This window comes from Lactuca saligna, chromosome 3 (assembly GCF_052625555.1).
Source record: "Lactuca saligna cultivar CGN05327 chromosome 3, ASM5262555v1, whole genome shotgun sequence".
NCBI classification, from domain to species: Eukaryota; Viridiplantae; Streptophyta; class Magnoliopsida; order Asterales; family Asteraceae; genus Lactuca; species Lactuca saligna.
This window is the reverse complement of record NC_136419.1, coordinates 8,156,999-8,177,424: the sequence shown is the minus strand read 5'-3', so window position 1 is coordinate 8,177,424 and position 20,426 is coordinate 8,156,999. Positions and strand designations below refer to the sequence as shown.

Here is a 20,426-nt window from a genome sequence, read left to right as displayed (position 1 = left end):
AGTTGTTGGTTTAGCCAAGTTTGAACACTGTAAAGACTTGGATAATATTGTATCAATTTGATTTCATTTGGAGCATCAGGGAATTTTTGGTTTTGTGAAGTTTGTGGTTTGTGAAGATATTTGGTGTTGTTCATAGTGTTGGTAGAAATCTCGCCAATGTGAAGATTGTTATAAATATGGCTCAATTTCTAATGATTCCTATTTATTTGCAATATAAATTTATGTTGATAAATTGGTGAATTAAGTAACTATAAGGAAGTTACATATTGAGGGTTATATATACGTGTGATAGCTATCTAAAAGGGTGTGTAGAAAATTGAGTATGTGTGTGTTTTTAGTGAACTTCTATAACCTCCATAGTTTGATAATAAATGGCATCACTGTTGCTTTGTGGATGTAGGCTTGTTAAAAGCTAAACCACGTAAATCATTGTCTCTTAGTTTTTTGTTGTTTCACTTGTGATTTTTGATATTGTTGTATTCCTTTGTTTTAGGTTAATTTTAGAGTGTTAGAAAGCTTGATTTGTTAATAAATGGATCAAGGGTAATATTGGAAATTTATACATGTAATTACCGCTTGAGGCTAAGGACATCCATTGTCCAACTTAATCTACTAATATTTTTTGAGTAAATTACGCGAATGGTCCCTATGGTTTAGGGTAATTTGCACGCTTGGTCCCTAACTTATTTTTTTAACTTGGAAAGTCCCTATTGTTTGTTTTTATTACGGGCTTGATCCTCACTGTTTGTTTTTGTTACGCACCTGGTCCCTGTCTTACCTAAAATGACTATTATTTAAATAGGAAAAAAGGTGGGGTAAGTAAGATAAGGTGAATGGATGGAGTTAAGGGTGTGTTTATTTAAATAAATTTAAAAATCAATGGCATAATAGTTTTTTTAGATAAGACAGGGACCAAGAGCGTAACAAAAACAAATAGTAGGGACATTCCGAGTTAAAAAAAATAAATAAATTAAGAACCAAAAGCACAAAATACCCTAAACCATAGGGAGCATTCGTGTAATTTACTCATTTTCTTAATATCAATTAAAAAAGAAACAAGAGCCAAAAAAATAGGTCAACTACTTAATTTTTTAGCACAGCTAAAGTCGATCCATTTTTTATGGGTGTTTCTTTTTTACTTAATGAACTTAATGCATAAAAATCTTAATGGTTCAACTATATATAAATGTTTTTTACTTTATATTAAGAAAAAAATTACCATTATGTGGTAATTTTATACATAAATTTTCAATATTACCCTTGAAGCACTCTATCCCTTTACCTCACCATGTACCTCTCCTCTTAAGTTTTCTTATCACATGAGTATAAAATAGTTATTTTGACTAAAAAAAGAAATAGTATTCTATTGAAAAGGGTTATTCCCAATAACTGCAAATTCATCCCTTATACTTATTTTCCTCGTGAGTCGAAATATCGGCATACATAAATATGACTATATTATCTTCCCCAAGACATCATTCTAATAATTTGATGAGGAATTAAGTATCCTCCTACTTTTGTTCCTACAAATCCTCCTACCCAATTAAATGATGACATGTGTCATTTTACTAGACTAAAATATCATTAAATGAGCATGAAATGTGACACATGTCATCATTTAATTGGGTAGGAGGATTTATAGGAACAAAAAGTAAGAGGATATTTTGATTTCTCTAATTTGATACGCCCAACACACATCTACTTGTTAATGATTGAAGATATATGTCAAAAGATTTCAATTACAATATAGGTATGTGAGCACTAAAAAGAAATAAAATGTTGATAACACACTTTTAACATGGTGGTGGTGATCCCCGTAACCATAGCCCATTTGGTGTCGTTTCCCATATATTATTTCAGATAGTGTTGCAGAAACTATCGCAAAAGGCCAACCACGCGTAAGCAAAAGCATTCAGTAACAACTTTAGTGACAATTTATAGAAATTGTCATTGTTTTGTAACGCCCGTTTATTTAAATAAATTAATAAATGTAAGTTCAGGACTAGTTTGTGAAGAATTTTGAAAGTCGAGGGTTAAAAGTGTACGTTCGGGGACTTAAATTGAATAGATTTGAAGGCTTAAGGGTTTATTAGTGATTTAGGGATCTATTATGAAAGAAATTTATGGGATCAGGGTTTACAAAGTAAGTTCTGGATTCAGTTTGTAAAGAATTCTGAAGGCAGGGTCTATTTGGTATGTTTTGGATTTAGTTTGAAAACAAATTAGGATGGAGGGGCTGAAGTTGAATAAATTGATCAAATGTTTGAAATAGGACACGGGATATACCCGTATCCCTTCCCCACATCGCATCCTTTAATCCTAAATCTAAGAGACCATTTCAGCCGCCGTCATTGATGAAGACAAGCTCAGCTGCCGCCTGCCCTGTTGAGTTCGACCGTCGCCCCTCTCCACTACTTTTTCGTCGGTCACCACCACCACAGCCCCGTTGTCGGTGACGCCATGAGCGGCCAAGGGGACTACTGAGATCGAAGTTGAGCTGCGAACGACTAGAAGGCTCTCGGTAAGATTACTAACCGCCCACTCTCCCTTTTCTTCTTTCATTTTGTGGGTTGAACGTGGTGTACGTCCCCACTGCCGCTGTCGGCCTTGACCACCGATCCTTTTAGCTGTGACGACATTTCTGCTGCCTTGTAGGTGGTTGATCGAGTACATGTTCACATGTGGGGGCTATTTTCGGAAGTTATGGTGTAATATGTACATTATTATGGCAGAGAATCAAGAAGAGCAAGAGGACCCGACACCACCACCACCGTTATGGGGAAGCTGTCATCTCCAACCATCGGTTAACGTCATGAGGTTCCTGATTGAGTGTGTACTCAAGTGTTGTTGCGTTTCAGGCGGGTGTATGTGTGTGTGATGTAGTTTCGTTGGCCGGAAAGATCAAGAAAGCCACCGCCACCACCATGAGGTGGTGGCTGCAGCCAAGCGCCACCGTCGGCCGTCACGGTGTGCAGTTTGTGTGTGTGTTAGTGGGTGTGTGTGCGATAGTGAGTGTGTGTATGTTAGATGAAAGCCTTGTAATTGTAATTAGCTTGGAATAATAATAATAATAATAATAATAATAATAATAATAATAATAACCACCACCACCGTAAGGTGGTGGCCGCCACCGTATGTCGCCGATTGACCACCACTACCCGAGGTGGTAGTGGGTGGTGCCACGCTAGAAAACCCTAATGGGCTTAGAGATTAGTTTTTGGCATATTGGGCCATGTTTTGGTGGAAAACCCTAATTGTGAGTATTTTGGCCTTGGATTTATTTGGACCCACTTTTAGGCCATAAGGATTGGAGTATGTATTAAGCCCAATTACTCCATACCATTTATCTAGTAAAGTAAAGGACTTAATGGATTAAGTTCTTAATGGGTTAAGTAAGAAACACTTAACCCTAATTGTTATTTTATGAGGAACCCTAATGGGTCTAATGGACCCTAATTGACCTAATAAAACCCTAATTTGGAGAATTAATCGGGACACACACACACGGGATTATTTAAGAACTAGAAATATTAAATAATAATCATTGGCAGAAATTAATCTAAGCAATATTGGACTTAATGGATTAAGTCCTTAATTGGTTAAGTAGGAAACTTAACCCTAATCATTATTTTACGTGAAACCTTGATTTCACTTGGGCCATTTAGTGGGCTTTAATCATTAAGATAATAATGTTCCATCCAAGAACAAGCAATTGGGCTAAAATAATTTAATGGGCCTAGGCTAAGGCCCATGTAAGGGGATTAGGCCTAATTTGGAAAATTGGGCCATAGATGGGTCAAGGTTTGGGCCTTAATAATTATATGATATTGGGTCATTAGAAGGTCAAATGTTGGATTGGACTTTTGGTTGGGCCTTATGGTAAGACTTTATAAAGGTTTAGGCCCAATTTGGAAAATTAGGCCATGTATTGGGCTTTGATTTCCTAGTTAACTTTGGGCCTATGGATTGGGCATTCGGTTTGCATAAAGCCAAGTTTGGGGTAGTATAGTAATCATCCAGAGTATGTACATGGTTATGTAGTGGAACCAAATTATTAAATGTGTTATTTTGGTGTTGACAGTTCGGGAATCTGTCATCCAACAGCTGGGGTTGAGTCTGCGGGACTTCAGCAGTGTGGGATTGTGTCTACAGGACTTCAGCAGTGTGAGGTGAGTTTCCTTCCAGTAGGAACAGGTCTACGACCACAATGTCGGCCCATTTAGTTAGCAGTAGTTTCGGACTTTGGTCCGATGCAGTAGTTCAGTATGCTTGATGTCTTTGTGATTCAGGCACGTTTATGTGTTATGTGTTCCGGACTGCGGTCCGATACATTATGCAATATATGTGTTTATGCTATATGATATGCTTATGCTATGCTATGTTCAGTCAGTTCCGGACTTCGGTTCGATTCAGTGGGTAAGGCCCTAGTCAATTCCGGACTTCAGTCCGATGCAGTTTCGTACTTGGTCCGATGCAGAGGGCAAGGCCCTAGTTAGTTCCGAACTTCGGTCTGATGCAGAGGGCAAAGCCCTAGTTAGTTCCAGACTTCGGTCTGATGCAGTGGGCAAGGCCCTAGTTAGTTCCGGACTTCTGTCCGATGCAGTGGGCAAGGCCCAATATTTGTTTTATATGTTATTGTATGGTATGTGGTAGTTTGGGGGAGCTCACTAAGCTTCGTGCTTACAGTTTCAGTTTTGGTTTCAGGTACTTCTGCTAGCAAGGGGAAGGGCTCAGGATGATGGCATGGCACACACCAGAGTTTTAGCCTGGAGTTAGACTCTGATATTTTTGACATGATCTTGACATCAGTTTTGATTTGATACATTTATTATGACATTTTGAGATATACGACCCATGGTTTTATTATATGATATTTGATATTATGGTTTTAGCAATGTTTTTAAACAAATAATTTTGGGTTGTATTTTTGGGACGTTTCAGTTTTCAAAGCACATTTATTAACCTCGAAAATTGTCTTCTTGTCTTCAAAAAATGGTTCCATCTTCATTTTTTGTTATAATTTTATACAAATAAATTATTTTGAAAAACTAATATTACTTACAAAAAATAAATCAAGAAACTAATCTATCTAATTTATTACATACCATATGAATAAATAAATTATTACAACATTTTTATAACTAAAACAACAAATACAACACCACATTTGTCCTTGGTTAGTTTATGTGCATCATACATATCAACATACACATAAAACAACATTTGTTTTTCTAAGACAACTTTAAATAACAAAAGATACATAAAAAATTTTACAAAAAAATAACATTTATAAAATTGTCATAGAAAGTATGTATGAACTCATTTTCTTAAAAACCAAGTTATCCATATTTTCCAAAAACTAATATTTCAAACAATCATAAAATCCAATCAAACTTGCAAGGATGACTCTGATACCATTTGTTGGGTTTTTATTCAAAAATTAGTTTCAAAAACATAATATTTACCAACTTAAGACTTTGATTTTTGAACGATATAAAACAAGTTGATAACCAACCATGAATCTTCACGCACAATTTGGAAAGAAAAACAAGCACCAAAGAAGAAGATGAAGAAATAACAACCTTTGTAGTTCTTTGGATCCTCTTAGGAGGCTTCAAAGTTTGTGGGAAATGCGAAACCTTTAAGACACTAACAAGTTATCAACTTGATGTATGATGATAGTCCTTTTGATGAACTCTTAAGCTTAAAAGCAAATACCCAAGTATTTAATCCAAGAGAACAAATGAAAGCAACTTCTAACACTTATTCTTTGCAATAGAGAAAAATAATGAGAGGGAATGAACTCTCGACAATTACAAGTGTAAGTGCAAGACCAAAAATGCAAACCTTAAATTTATGCATAAATTCAAGTTAATACTCATTAGATCTTAACACTTTAAGCATACATGTCTCTATGTCATGAATGTGTCTTACTATGCTTTCTTAGGTTGATTTCTTTACAATAAACAAATGCAAAACCCATACTCTCCCTAATCCAAACTAGTTTCAGCCAAAGGAAGAAAAAAAAAAAGAGTTTAAATTTTATAAAGCTAATTTTATAAAATATATACTTTGTCTTTAGGTAAAAGACAAAAGACACACCTAGTCCAAAAACTTGTACATGATATGTTAATTCATATCATATGAAATAATATGTTACTTATAGTTGTAAAATAATTATTTCCATGAAATAAATATTTCCAATCCATTATAAGAGTTTACTGAATACTTATAAAAATCAATTTCTAATAAATAATCAAGTGTATCAAGTTGTTAGTGTGACCCATTAATATCAAATATTAATTAGCAATATCACTTTAATATGACTCTAGAACATACTTGATCTTTCATTTGGTGCAACATGTATACCAATAGAATACATATTGGTCAATTTCACCCACTACTAGAAAACAGCCCTTTAATGACGCGCAAACAATGACACTCGCCGATAGATGACGCGCATTTGTGGGTGCACTAAAAAATAATGTCAGTTTCGCAAAATTTGAAGGATAGTAGACACGTATTTGTGCATGCCCTAAAATTAGTGTTAGAAAAGAAAAAAAAAAAGGAAATGCGGAGGGCACCTTTTATAAAATGTGCGTCGTGTAAGTATGTCGCTTTATAATTTTTTAATGAAACACGCCTTTTAGGCGGGAAATGATCGATCGACAAAAATCCCCAAAATTTTGGAAGACCCGCTCATTCTATCCTCTCCACCGGCCGATGACCTTCATTTTCTCCCCTCCTTCTCTCTGTAAAACCTAGCAGCCGCCACCACCAGAAACATGGTTTTATGTTGGCTTCGTTATGTTTTGTAAGAACGCAAGTCTAATCCTTCATTAATAGCTAAAGGGGGGAAATCCCCCAAAATTTTGAAGTACCCCGCTCATTCCTCTTTACCTCTACCCTACTCCATCTACAATGACTCCCCATGTTTACAAACCCTATAATTCAAAACGATTTTCCATTCCACACAAGTGCTTTCCAATCAACGACCTGATCAGCCTCATCAGCAACCTCTATCTCACCTCACCTCGTCAACGACCTGAGGCTCACCTCTACACATATGCGACTATGACTCTTCAAATCACCCTAACCCCTACCCTTTCTCTCTATTCAGGAGCCAGTAATGGCGGCAAAGAAGATCGACAATGAAGACTAGCTGGTTCGATTTATCCCTAAAAATGGTACTTCTCCTAAATCCGAGTTCACTCTTCATTCTATGAGTTTGCTTTCTCCCTAATTGATGCATCCACCTTCTCATATCGCCCCCTCCACCAGGTTTTCTCTCATCTCTCTCCTTTGTAGATGAAGTTTGTCGGATATGTGAAGGGAGTAACCGAAGGAAACCCTAAAACTGGTACAAATCCAACTTCACTTCTCTGATTTTTTTCATTCCATTACGTTTATGAGACTATCTTTCATTTCATTTCAATATGTTTATTCCTTCTTCAGAATCTGTGATTGTTCTTTGTTTGAAGATACCTTCCTTTTGCTTAGCTCTTTTGATTTGACTGTTTGCAATTTCAGTCAATTGTTTCAATCTCTAAATGCTAACTTCCTAAAAAAAAAATTCATTTCACTGTTTCAATCTCTAAATTGAACTCCAAGAACAGTCCATTCTAATTTTGAGTGTCTGTAATAATCAAAAGGGCATCTCTAATTTTTCTAATCAGAGGAACTAGGGAATAGGGATAGAGTTTGCAAAAATCTTGGTATTCTAAATGCTAACTTCCTAAAAAATATATTGTAGAGTAAGAAGAAGGTTCAGGTAATGAAAGCAAATATGAACACTTAGTTTAAAATTACAAGCTTAAAAAACTTAATTTCATGTGAGAATTTACATATTTTTTGTTTTTTTGTTTCCTTATGAAATAAACAGGTGGTTATGGCACAGTCTATAAGGCAAGAAGTAAAAAAGATGGAACAACATTTGCTGTTAAAAGTAAGGAGCTAGATGTTATTTATCTGCTTAATCTGTTAATTTAATATTTTCTTGAAGTAATGTTGACCTGGAATTGTTGCATAACATTTTTGCAGATCCTCATGAAAATGCTAACAAAAACCATGTTTATAATGAATTAAAAATGTTGGAGAGATCCGGTAAGGATGTTTTATAAATATTACTCAAAACAATCTTCTCTATTTTTGTTAGTGATACATAATCTAATTATATTTCAGGGGTAAGAATTTTGTGATTAAATACGAAGGTTCATTCAAAGGTTAGCACTAGGAAATAAACTTTAAAGGTTAGCATCTATTTTCCTTTTAATTTTGTTAATCCAAATTTCAATTGAAGTCAGTTAAATTGAAATTTTAACCAGCCTAATCGTAGATTAGAGCGATAGAAGTGGAGTGCTCCTAATTGATCAAATTTGCTTTTACTCAAAACAATCTTCTCTGTTTACTGTATATGGTTGAATATTTCTGTCGTCACTATTTTTTTTTGCTTCCATTAGTAAGTTTTATTATTTAATATGAACTAACTAGTTCTCTAGCTTCATCATGTTTAGCCTACTAGTTTTAGAGCTATAGTTGTGTTTTAGGGGTATTTCTTATATATTTTCTTGGAATTGTTACTTGTTTCTAAGAAAATTGCATTATATGTTGAGAGTTTTTAGCTTCTAATATTTATTTTTGGTACAGGGGGCAACAATTTCAGCCATCATAATTGATAAGGTTATAATTATTGGGTTTGTGCTTTCTAATGATCCTCATGTATAATTCTCTAACCAACTGATAGTACTAAATTTATAAGGTGAAATGTTTGAACAACTTTGTTAAAACTCTAGCATTTATGTTATTCGAATCATTTTTTGTTTATTATTTGTTATCATTTAATAGAATTTATGCTCTTCAAGTTAAATAGATTTGTATTCAAAAGTTCTACTAAGGTCTGGACAAGTTGGTGGACAAGTTTCTTTCAGATAAATTTATTTACGTTCTATTCTTTATGTGAATAATAATACTTAAGACAAATTCCTAAATTGAGTTTGGAAAATTGACTGCAGTACATTTCATAAATAAGCAGCTCTTTTAATTGTTGTATGTAAATTTGTAATTCCTTACCAACATTATGGCAGTGGCTTTATACTTGTTGTCAAGTTTACTAGCAGCAGTGAATCGAGAACTCTAATTGGCTTATTGTAAGATTCTTCCTTTGGCGGTCACAGGTATATTATAGATATAATCTTTATTATTGAAATTCCATTTTTACCCTTTTACCCACAACATCATCTATTTCATCTCTCTTGTGTTTAATTATATGCAATCAAGAATCTATGTGGGGAGAGGAATGCATGAAAGTTAGTTTTCCTTTATAAAGTATGTAAATAGTTTTTTATTTGTTTAAAGATGGTATGAATTGGGTGCTATAAAGGGTCTTAATGAAAGTAAAATGGTTGTTTTACCTTTGTCTCTAGAGTAAATCAAAATTTATCAATAATAAAAATTTTCTCAAGATATTCAACAAATAAAACATTGTTGGTGCTTAGTGATGGAATCAACTTATTTAACAAACTAAGTAAACAAAGAGGTAGTGGTATGTAGTATTATGGTGGAGTGAAAAAAAAATCCTTTTTGTTTGCCACAAAGGAATGGAATAGAGCATTCCATTCTATGATTTTCCTTTTCAATTGGTCATATGATATATAAATCCAATCAATAGAGGGGTATACCCTCATTGTATGTAAAATGTGTTTTTTTAAAAGATTTTTGTGTTTTTTTATATCACATGGTATGATCAAGCAGTTTAACATCAATACACAAGACAACACTTGGAAAGTACAAGTTTTTTGTCATTGTTTCTCATAATTTGTGTTTTTTTATGATGGTTGACAATTATGGTTATGTTTTCACACAGATCATGTTTGATGATGATGTGATGGTGGTTCCTGATTTGGTGAAAGTTGATTCATGTATCTTAATCCCTTTAAATGTTCCATTAGTTAGAGAAATTATTTGTATACACTATTTTTTGTATAAAGAGATTATTGAATGTGATTCAGTTTAAATGTTAATACATTTATCGTATGAAATGAATTGTTTTCTTATTATTTGTATATAATTGTATTTTTTGTATATGGTATTTTATTTTCTATTATGATACATGAAATGCAAATTTAATTTGAAAACTAGTAAATCTATAAATAACTTTTTTTTAAATAAAAATTATAATACTCAAAAATGTGTGTCATCTTCATTTATGACATGGCCTTTCTTGACAGTGGCTCTAATGATACGCATTGCAGGTCATAAATGTGCGTCGTCTATAGACGACGCGCAAAAGCGCATCGTCTCTCATTATGACAGGGCCTTCCTTGACGCGCATTTGCGCGTTGTCTAAGCGTTTTACGACGCGCAATGAGCGTCGTAAAATGCCTTTTTTCTAGTAGTGACCCCAAGTACTTCAAGTTGCTCCAAGTTACTTTAAGTTGGATAAGACTACATACCCGAACACGAGTTGTGGGATAAATGTTTGGGTCATGTTGCTTTTGATGTTATTTCCTTTTTAAGCTAAAATAGAACATTTATCTACTTCTTCAGTTTTACCAAAATCCACTAATTGTTCATTTTGTCAATTGACTAAAAATAATAGTTTATCTTTTGAATAAATCATAAACATTATGTGTATGTCTTAGATTAAATTCACTGTGGGGATCATTGCATAGTACGCCGACATACAAATATATTTATTACATTATTTTTGTTGTTGTTTTTTCCTTTTTCATGGTTTTACCTAGGGATGAGCAGTTTGTCCCAAATCTCAATCCCATACCGGTACCGTACCGGAACCAGTACCGAACCGTACTGAATTTAAAAAATATGGGACGGTACTTGGTACTCCAAATACATGAAATTCTTGGTACTCCAAATACATGAAATTCAAGAATCGGTACCTCCCGGTACCGGTACCGGTGATGTTAATTCGGTTCGATACTCGATATTGACTTTTGATCAAATTCGGTTTTCGGAAAATCGGGAACGGTACGGATCGATACCGGTTCCGTCCCACGCTTATCCCTAATTTTACCTATTAAAATGTAATTTTGGAGGTTTCCAATGTGATATCATGTTTAACAAAAATCAGTTTACTTGCAATAGCACAACGTTATGATTGAGAATGAAACATGTTGATGTATTTTTAATGAAATATATAAATTATTATTTATATTTGTAATTTTTTTTCAATTATCGAAATGTTATTTTAATTATTAGTTTCACGTATATTTATTTAGCTTTTTTATTAGTTTTTTTTAATATAACAATAAATATTTGGGACATGTGTCATTTTTATTGATTTCGACCGTGTTCTTTTCTAATTTTTTTCAATTAAATTTTTTTCGCATAGCATTTTTTGGGTTTCATTGCTTTTCATTATTTGTCTTGTTTGTTGTTTATGTAATAAATAGTGAATGTAACTTTCAATTTCAAGAATTCCATAATTGACTCATTTTCCTTATAAAATTTAAAATTCACAAATTCAAAAAAGTCTTTATAAATTTATGATTCAATTCTTTAAAATATGTCAATAGCTTTTTCTTTTTATTTGTATAGATTGAAATACTTATTTATTCATCAATTTCGCCGAATTTATTTCGAAATTTCACTTTAAACATGTTTAATATTTACACTTTCATATTTAATTTCTTTCATCAACTAGAACAACTACATAAATTATGAATTGATACATATTACCTTTCAGTATGAATTGATACATATTACCTTTCAGTGCTAAGATTGACCAAAACATTTTATCTATTAATTTTTAACACATTTGGTCGAGTTACCAAATACATTTCAATGTTTAAAGTTTCAAATTGGTCAATTGATGCTACCTTTATATAAGTGCCTTTTTTGGATCTACTCAAACCTTGTGAAACATATAAGGCCGGAGGAAGTGGTGTCACTCCCTCACTTTGTCATATTTTTTTACTATACACAAGGAGTGGTATGAGAGAGAGAGAGATCACATTTTCTACTGCACACCACAAACCGCATAGGGGGTGGTGTTCACTACGGGTTCACCTGCCACGTAAGTTGAAACCGTACTCAATTACCTGTAGTCTAACTCTCTCAACAATCAACATGTGGCACATTACTTGCATGAGAAATTAAATAACCTTGTATCTTTTCTTCATATTTACATACATATGATATCATATGTGTTATATTTGGATAACATTAATAAAATTTTAATACATTTGTCGTTATTACAAATATATAAAAATATAAATAAAAAGAACAGTATAAAAATATTTAATTTCTCTTATTGCACTCATACATTAGTACCAACAGTTAAAGGTGTGATTTACTGGTTTGCCTAAAATCACTCCAATTTTGTGTCATTTCCAAAAGAACCGGATGCCATTTTTTGAAAAGTTGAAAAGAATTTAAATTGAATTTCACTAAAGAACATATCATATGTTACAAGTATTATAGTGTAGTAGGCAATACAAAATATACTTGTATATACATTAAATTAAATTAAAAAAAAAAAAAACAAAAAAAAAAAAAAAAAAACAAAAAGGAAGAAAAGACTGCAATATAGAGTTTCTTATAGAGCTATAGTTATAAACCTTTATACTTCACAAGTGCTACAGTACTAACATTATGAGCATCATCAAACATGCTCAACACCCACAGAACAAGTTGTGCTACTGTCCACCCTAAATTAATCTAATTTTTGTGTCATTTCGCAAAAGGTAAAATCTAAAAAGAAAAGATAGACCACATGACCACTTGCTTCCTGATTCCATTTTTCAATTCAAAATATTAGCTGTCTAAATCCCATGCAAAACCATTTAATCAGAACCTTACTTGAAACCAAGGCATAAGGTAGTTGTACACAGTGCATAGACAATTGTACTATGTGACCAGATAACCTGGTTGACTCAGTCTGTCGCAATCGTGGGACAAAACGAATCATGGGTTCAAACGTATTTGCTGGCATTGTCACTCAACCACCCACCAAATCACCAATCAAAACATTGAAAATTCAAGATCTTGTACAGTACGACACCAAATCTTGGGCTATATAAACCACCACTAAGGATAACGAACCCAAGAAACCTAGTTGAAGATCATACTCATCATATCTAACACTCTTCCTTAGATTCAAGAAATCGATTTCATTTTTCAAGATTTAAATATGCAAAAGAAACTCAGATCATCCAGTTTAACAAGTCGAAGACCGATACCAAAGAGAGGGCAGATCATGGTGAGGATAGCAGCAACTGCTTACCACACTGTGGTTTCTGTGTTCTCAAAACCACCTCGCACCACCACTCCCATGGCTAAAACGTTCCTAAGAGAGATGAAGATGAATAGGGTCAACTAGTTTGATGCATTAGATGCGTTTTGATGATGTAGTCACAGTTTCTTGATTTGTTTTCCAGTTGAATTAATATTGTCGATATGTTTAATTTTTGATGATTTAAGGAAAGGTTTTTTTCCGTAGCAATACTGATATATCAAGTTATACCCTGTGCATTACATACAGATGATCATGAAACGACACATTAGTTTTAATGTCAAATAATAAAGATCAAACACTCGATAAACATTCAATCCTATGAAACCAGTCTACATGATGTTTGACCCGTCAAACATGAGCCATTGGTCGAACATGAAGTTGGACCGAAAGAATTTTCATAAATTTGTTGGCAATGTTTACCTTTACTGACTTCAATTCGAAAGAGAAACGTGGGCCAAATCTTAAAAGTTATTAATCATCAAGTTGCAGAAAGTAAAAAGCCAAGAATCAAAAGCATCATCAGTGACGTCATGAGGTTTAAAATCCCATGAATATATTGGATAAATTGTTTTATTGTTTAAAGTTTCCTCATGGTTCATCAATAGAATTCACAACACCATGACATGGTTAACGATGGGACACAAATCAAAATGCTCTAACATGGCATGGCATAAAGAAAGTTTAATCAATAATATTGAAGTCATTTGGAGATTCCAAATAAAATTGTACCATTTAGAGAGATAAATAAAAATAATGTGTTTTCTGGTATACAGATGCATAATAATAGGTTTTGTTTTTACATTTTGGCATTCTTTAATATACTTTTGTGCCTTTAACATTCTTTAGGGTATAATATATGGATGCAATGGAATATTGAAACTTGAGTGCTTCACCCTCTTGTCCTCTTAAAAAGTTCTAATGAGCTACCTACATGTTCAACAATATGAAACTTTTGTTACTATTTAGTATTTAATAATTTTTACCCGAATCAATAAGCTTGACGGTTAAATAGTTAAAAATTAAAAGTCATATCAATTAATAAAGGGAACTGATTTGTACACAACACTTTTTCTCCGCACACAACAATTTGTGCTTTAAAGTGTTGTATTGTACAACTTTATAATGCATAAATTGTTGTGTACGGTAAAAAATTGTTGTGTACGAATCACTTCCCATTAATAAAACATAACTAACCTCCTCTTTCCTCTAGAACAAATAAGGTCGAGTGATCTATTAGATGAAACATATATGGCTGGTGAAACTTTTAATTATTAGTTTTTAGTGACATTGCCTAAAAATGATAATTTATGAAGCAAACTGTATTTTGTCATGTAGTAAGTAAATGAGCCAATTTTAAATTCATGGATCAGATATATGGCCTTCACCAGAAAAACATGGGGAACATTGCAGACAACCGGATGCTCCCTCATCCAATTCATATTGAATTTTTCAAATACTATTATTATTAGCTATGTGTTCACACTAACTTATCCAGTGTGGTTGGTGTATCCACACAAAACACTCTACTCTATTTTTAATAAGTGAACAAATTAAACAAAATGATGGGTTTAACCATCAGCAGCCTTATGGTTAGCCACTCATTATTCCTCAGGTTTTGCGATGGATTGAATTTTAAATTTTAATGTATTAAACTATAAAATAGCAAAAAAGAATCTTCAACTTTATCTCTTATTTTTTTTAAACGAAAAATATAATTAAATAAAACAAGCACTCGCAAGCAAGAAGCTAAAACGAGGCATGAATACAAAAGAAATTCTAATGAGGTTTTAGGATGAATCTTGCAAATCAGCATCAGTTGTATCTAACCACCGGTCATAATAATGAATGGAATTTAAGATTTTAGCATTATTATTCACCAACTTCAACTTTTTCCATTTCTAAAACGTGTCCTGATTCTCTTCTCACGTACTTCTAGAACAACTCAAATGAATGTTAATTCATGACCACAATCATCATGACCGATGTCACCATGTTCATATTAAAAAAGAACCAATCACTAAATTTAAAAACCTTGTTTCCTCAATCCAATCCCGATTGCCTTCTTTATTTGATTTTATTAGCTGTCAGTGTTGTCGCACCATTCTAACCAAACTCCATCAAGATTATCTTAAACCAATTGTACTATATGCTAATGAAGTTGTGCATTGTACCCTCTCCTAATCATTGAGCAAAACCCTTGAACCATATCAATTAATAGATTCAATTTGTCTTAATGAAATGTAGATTGGAATCTTTATACAGACACTAATTTGCTGGCATTGCCTCTCAATCCATCACCACTCAACAATTTAAAATTCAAAAATGAAGCTTCTTTCCTGCCTCTGGTATTCTAAAAGTTGGTGCATCTTCTTCTATATAAAAACCTCAATCTGATCAAGAACATAACATCTGAACTCACACACTAACTACACATCAAACAATTTTCAGAAGATGGAGAACGTTTTAAGAGAAAGTTTGAGAAACAGAAGGGTGATACCAATGAGAGGGCAGATAAAATACAGGATAGCAGCAACTGCTTTTCATTCTGTGGTTTCTGTTTTTGGTCGAGCATCTTTCAATCACAAGGTTTCCCACCGGAGAAACTACTAGCTAGAGATAGAGATCGGGAAACCATAGTATATATTGATTCTCATGTGTCGTATATATATATATATATATATATATATATATATATATATATATATATATATATATATATATATATATATATATATATATATATATATATATATATATATATATATATATATATATATATATATATATATATATATATATATGTATGTGTTTAAATTCTGTGTAATATCAGTTGAAAGCTTTTGTAAGATCAGACAACTCCATTTTTCAGAGACACACGTTTTCAAGAATCATACCTCAATTGTTTAATAAGATTGCCCTTCCACAATTAATCATCTCCATAATATATAGCATGTGCGACACATAATGTAAAAACTTATCTATGATCAGACCAAAACCCACAAATTTAATAAGATCACATTGTCATATAACCTCCTGAGTTCAAACAAGTCTACATATTCATAAATTCAAGAAAGGGTATCTAACAGACAATTGAATTCAAAGTACAAACAACCACACTTAGCAATTGATAAGATATTAGTTAATTTTCAATTTATAATCATATATTAGAATATTAAATATCACAGTTCAAACTCGTGACATCATAATCACATATAATTTATAAATATATATATGTCACAAAAGGTCAAATAATTAGGATTTTTAAAATCAACAAACAAAAATTGGATTGTAAACATTACAAAAAATTCAAAAATTTTGGTTGACAATTTTTTCTATTTACTATTTTGCAACCCTGGTCTATGTTAGCATATCGAATGGAAAACCTACCTTATCACTTAATATTTTTACAACCTTATTATTCTAATATTTTTTACCTCTAATTAAATATGCCCTCTGATGGTTAAGCTTTTATATAGTTTTTTCTATGAATTTAACTTATTGATTCTCATTTATCTAAAATGATCATAAAACACCCTCATTTCATTTGTCGTCTTTAAATATATTATATTTTAATATGAAATTTTTTAAATTAAAGTTATCATTAGAAATTAATATATTAAAATTTCATCAATGAAAAACTATGATAGAAATAATTAAGGTTCTAAATAACATAAGGCGTGATTTGGCGGCAATGTAAAGCCTCAAGCTTTTCCGAGTTTTAGCGAGTCACGACGTTTGTAAGGCATGACTTAAGGAAACAATTTTTTATATAATTAATATTTTTATATGTATTTTCAACTATTATTCATTTTCAACTATTATTCATTTTTATACACGTATATGATTTAAGGCGGCGTTTTGGCAAAACTTGGCGGTAGGTGCAAGCCTTGGAGCCGTGGCGCGCCATGGCCAGCTTTTTAGAACCTTGGAAATAATTAAGTAGTTAAATAAAAAAAATATATATCTAAAACTAAAATATAATTAAGGGGTAAAATAAAATATGTTACAAATAGAAGGGGGTTAGATATTTAAAGTGTTATACTATATTGATCACTCAATATATACTGAGTAGTCAATATAAAAACACAAAAAGCAATTCATTCCAATAGTATTAAATGAAAATAAGTCCTAAATGGAGATGCTCTAATAATAATGATGAATTTTAAATGAACCCTCAATGATAGTACATGTGGGTTTAGGGGTGGGGCCCACACACATTTCTCATCATTTAGGGTTTTTTAACAACATTCCTAATAATATAGTTCAAGTTTTAAAAGTGTATGGAGTGATGCAGCCATTGGTGTTCATCCCACTCTCTTTTCTCTTATCTTTATTTGTACCATATGCATCATAAATTATACCAAAATGTATAGGTTTAAAGAAAAACTGATATGACACCTAAATAACATTTGGTTGGGATGGATAGGAGTAGGAATGATAGTTTCCTCACCTTAAGCAAATCTAATAGTTAATACTTAAATTCTTTATCTCATTCCAAAGTGATTAGAAGACATATACACCATTGTAAGAGATAAACATCACCACAACCTCACAAGTCCCCCCACTAAATCATCTCACTCATATACCTTAATGCATGGAATGCAACATCAACTCATTGGCATATTTTAATATTTAATTTCATAAAATAGAAAATTGTTATATGAGCATACGGAATCATCATAAACTCGTCATAAAATGGTAACTAACATTGTCCCTTGCCTATTTTTGTGATCATATGGTCTGTTTTTTTCGCCAAACACATGTTTCATAATTGACATGGTTTGTTTCTTTCGTAAGGTAGGATCACAACATTGACCTATTAGTTAGATCAACGATATGTTGTGCATCACAAATGAAGATGCTCCAACATAGCATAAAGATAGTTTAGAAATGCATAGGTACAAGTGTACAACTATACAAGTTACACAGCAAACCAAAACCAAAGGGCTTCTAATCAGTAGTATCAGATGTTATCCTCTCTCTTTGTGGTTGACGATTCAAGTCCCGTTTGAGACATAAGTGTCTTCATGAGTAGTGTAGGAGTAGGTTATATTTACCATTCAAAAAACAAGTTACACAAGACTCTACGCAACGCCATCAATTAATAAACTTAGAATTCGTTTTTGAGGGCACTTCTGATAAGAGGCTTACTCAAAAACTAAAAGTTGTCAAAAATGATATTAAAATCTAGAAGGTTGATATGAAAAGGAAAGAGAATGAGGAGTATCAATGCTACTCAAAAATATTGATGACCTGGAATTGATTGCGGAAAACAGGCTTTTATCTTCCCCGGAGAGAAACTTGAGACAGAAGTGGAGAAAAAGGGCGTTAGAAATTGATTCTATTCGTAGATAAGACCTAAAACAGAGATCAAGATTAAACTGGGAGGTTGATGGCAACAAAAATTCAAAGTTTTTTCATGGGATTGTGAATAATAATAAAAGGAAGAATCGAATCCATGGGCTTACTATTGATGGAGTGTGGATGAATGAAACTTCTAAATTAAAGCAAGAGATTTTGGAATTCTTTTCAAATAAGTTTGATGAACCATTATACAATCAGCCGAAGCTTATTAGCAATAGGTTTAAGAGAATCTCGGATTTTGATAAATATTCTCTAAATAAGTCTTTCTCGGAGATGAAAATAAAGGAGACTATTTGGTGTTGCAGATACGATAAGGCGTCGGGACCCGATGGATTTACTTTTAAGTTCTTGAAACACTATTGGGACTTAATTAAATTGGATGTGATCATGTTTATGAAAGAATTTGAGGACTCCGGAATGTTGGGTAGGGGATGTAATTCCTCCTTTATCTCTTTAATTCTAAAATCTTGTGATCCGCTCTTTTTGAAGGACTATAGATCTATTAATCTTGTTGGTTGTTTGTACAAAGTGCTTTCCAAGGTGCTTGCTAATCGGCTTAAAAGAGTCCTTGTCAAAGTTATTAGCCCTAAAAACGGCTTATATGGAAGGAAGAAGTATCTTAGATGGACCGCTCTTACTTAATGAAATTTATTCGTGGGCCAAAAAAGTAAAGAAGAAAGGTGGACTTCAATAAAGCTTTTGACTCGTTAAGTTGGGAGTTCTTAGATTCGATAATGGAATAAATGGCGTTTGGATGGAAATGGAGGAGATGGATCAAGGGATGTCTTGATTCTAGTAGAGCCTCTGTTTTGGTTAATGGTGCTCCCACAAAGGAATTCAATATTAAAAGGGTTGTTAGACAAGATGATCCTCTTGCACCTTTTCTCTTCATAATTCCCATGGAAGGTCTTCATATTTTTATGGAAGCAGCGTGCGAATTGCATTATTTTCGGGGGCTTGCTCTTCCTTATGATGGTATCAATATTTCACACCTTATGTATGTCGATGATGTGACTTTTATTGGAGAGTGGTCGGAGATCAACTTCATCAATCTTAATAGATTGCTTCTGTGACATCCCCAAAATCACGGCCAGAAAAGACCGGTTTTGTTTATACTTTATTTCAAAATCAGAGTTATCTTTTAATAAATGGTTTGCGGAATTTGTCCCAAAACAATAATATGATAAAGATTTATCAAAAGCATTTCCATAGAAATGTATTCATTAAAAGACTTGGGATGTCATGTTCGTACAGATCAAAAGTATAAACAGTACAATATAAGCCTTACTACATTATTTCATATCTACAGGTCTATATCCGTAATCCCTCGTCCAAAACATCACACCTATGCTCATGCGCCACTACCTGTAATACATAAAACTGAGTGGGTCAGGCTTGGGAGCCTGGTGAGCACATAGGGTTTTCAACCCACAATAAATAAGTTTATTAATTTCATCAATCAACAATAACCCGATTACCCGTTCCCGTTATCCTCACTTTACGTCCCTAAACACCTATCATAAGGGACCTAGCCTAAGGATTATCATCGGGACGGACACTACTGCTAAGGGGATTCCTCAGCAATAAATGTCCTAATAGGCAACCATGTGGGGGATGGAGTACACCGGTGAACACATCGTTCACAACACCTACAGGTTGCGAGCCTGCTAGTGTTCCACTGGACTGTCTAGAAGAGTCTGTGGTCGTCATCTATACTCCGCTAGATGACTGTATCAACAACATCGAGGCCTCTCATCATTTTATCACACATCACCTATTACATCTACCCATGTTTTACCCCAACATT

The 20,426-nt window shown here is 33.1% G+C and overlaps 1 protein-coding gene across 1 annotated transcript; it reads left to right on the top strand.

Annotated features, from left to right (window-relative positions):
- Positions 1 to 19,362: 19,362 nt before the first annotated feature.
- Positions 19,363 to 19,692, top strand: LOC145035172 (putative mitochondrial protein AtMg01250). Its single transcript, XM_078983762.1, has one exon. The coding sequence runs from the start codon at positions 19,363 to 19,365 to the stop codon at positions 19,690 to 19,692; it is 330 nt and encodes a 109-aa protein (XP_078839888.1).
- Positions 19,693 to 20,426: the final 734 nt, after the last annotated feature.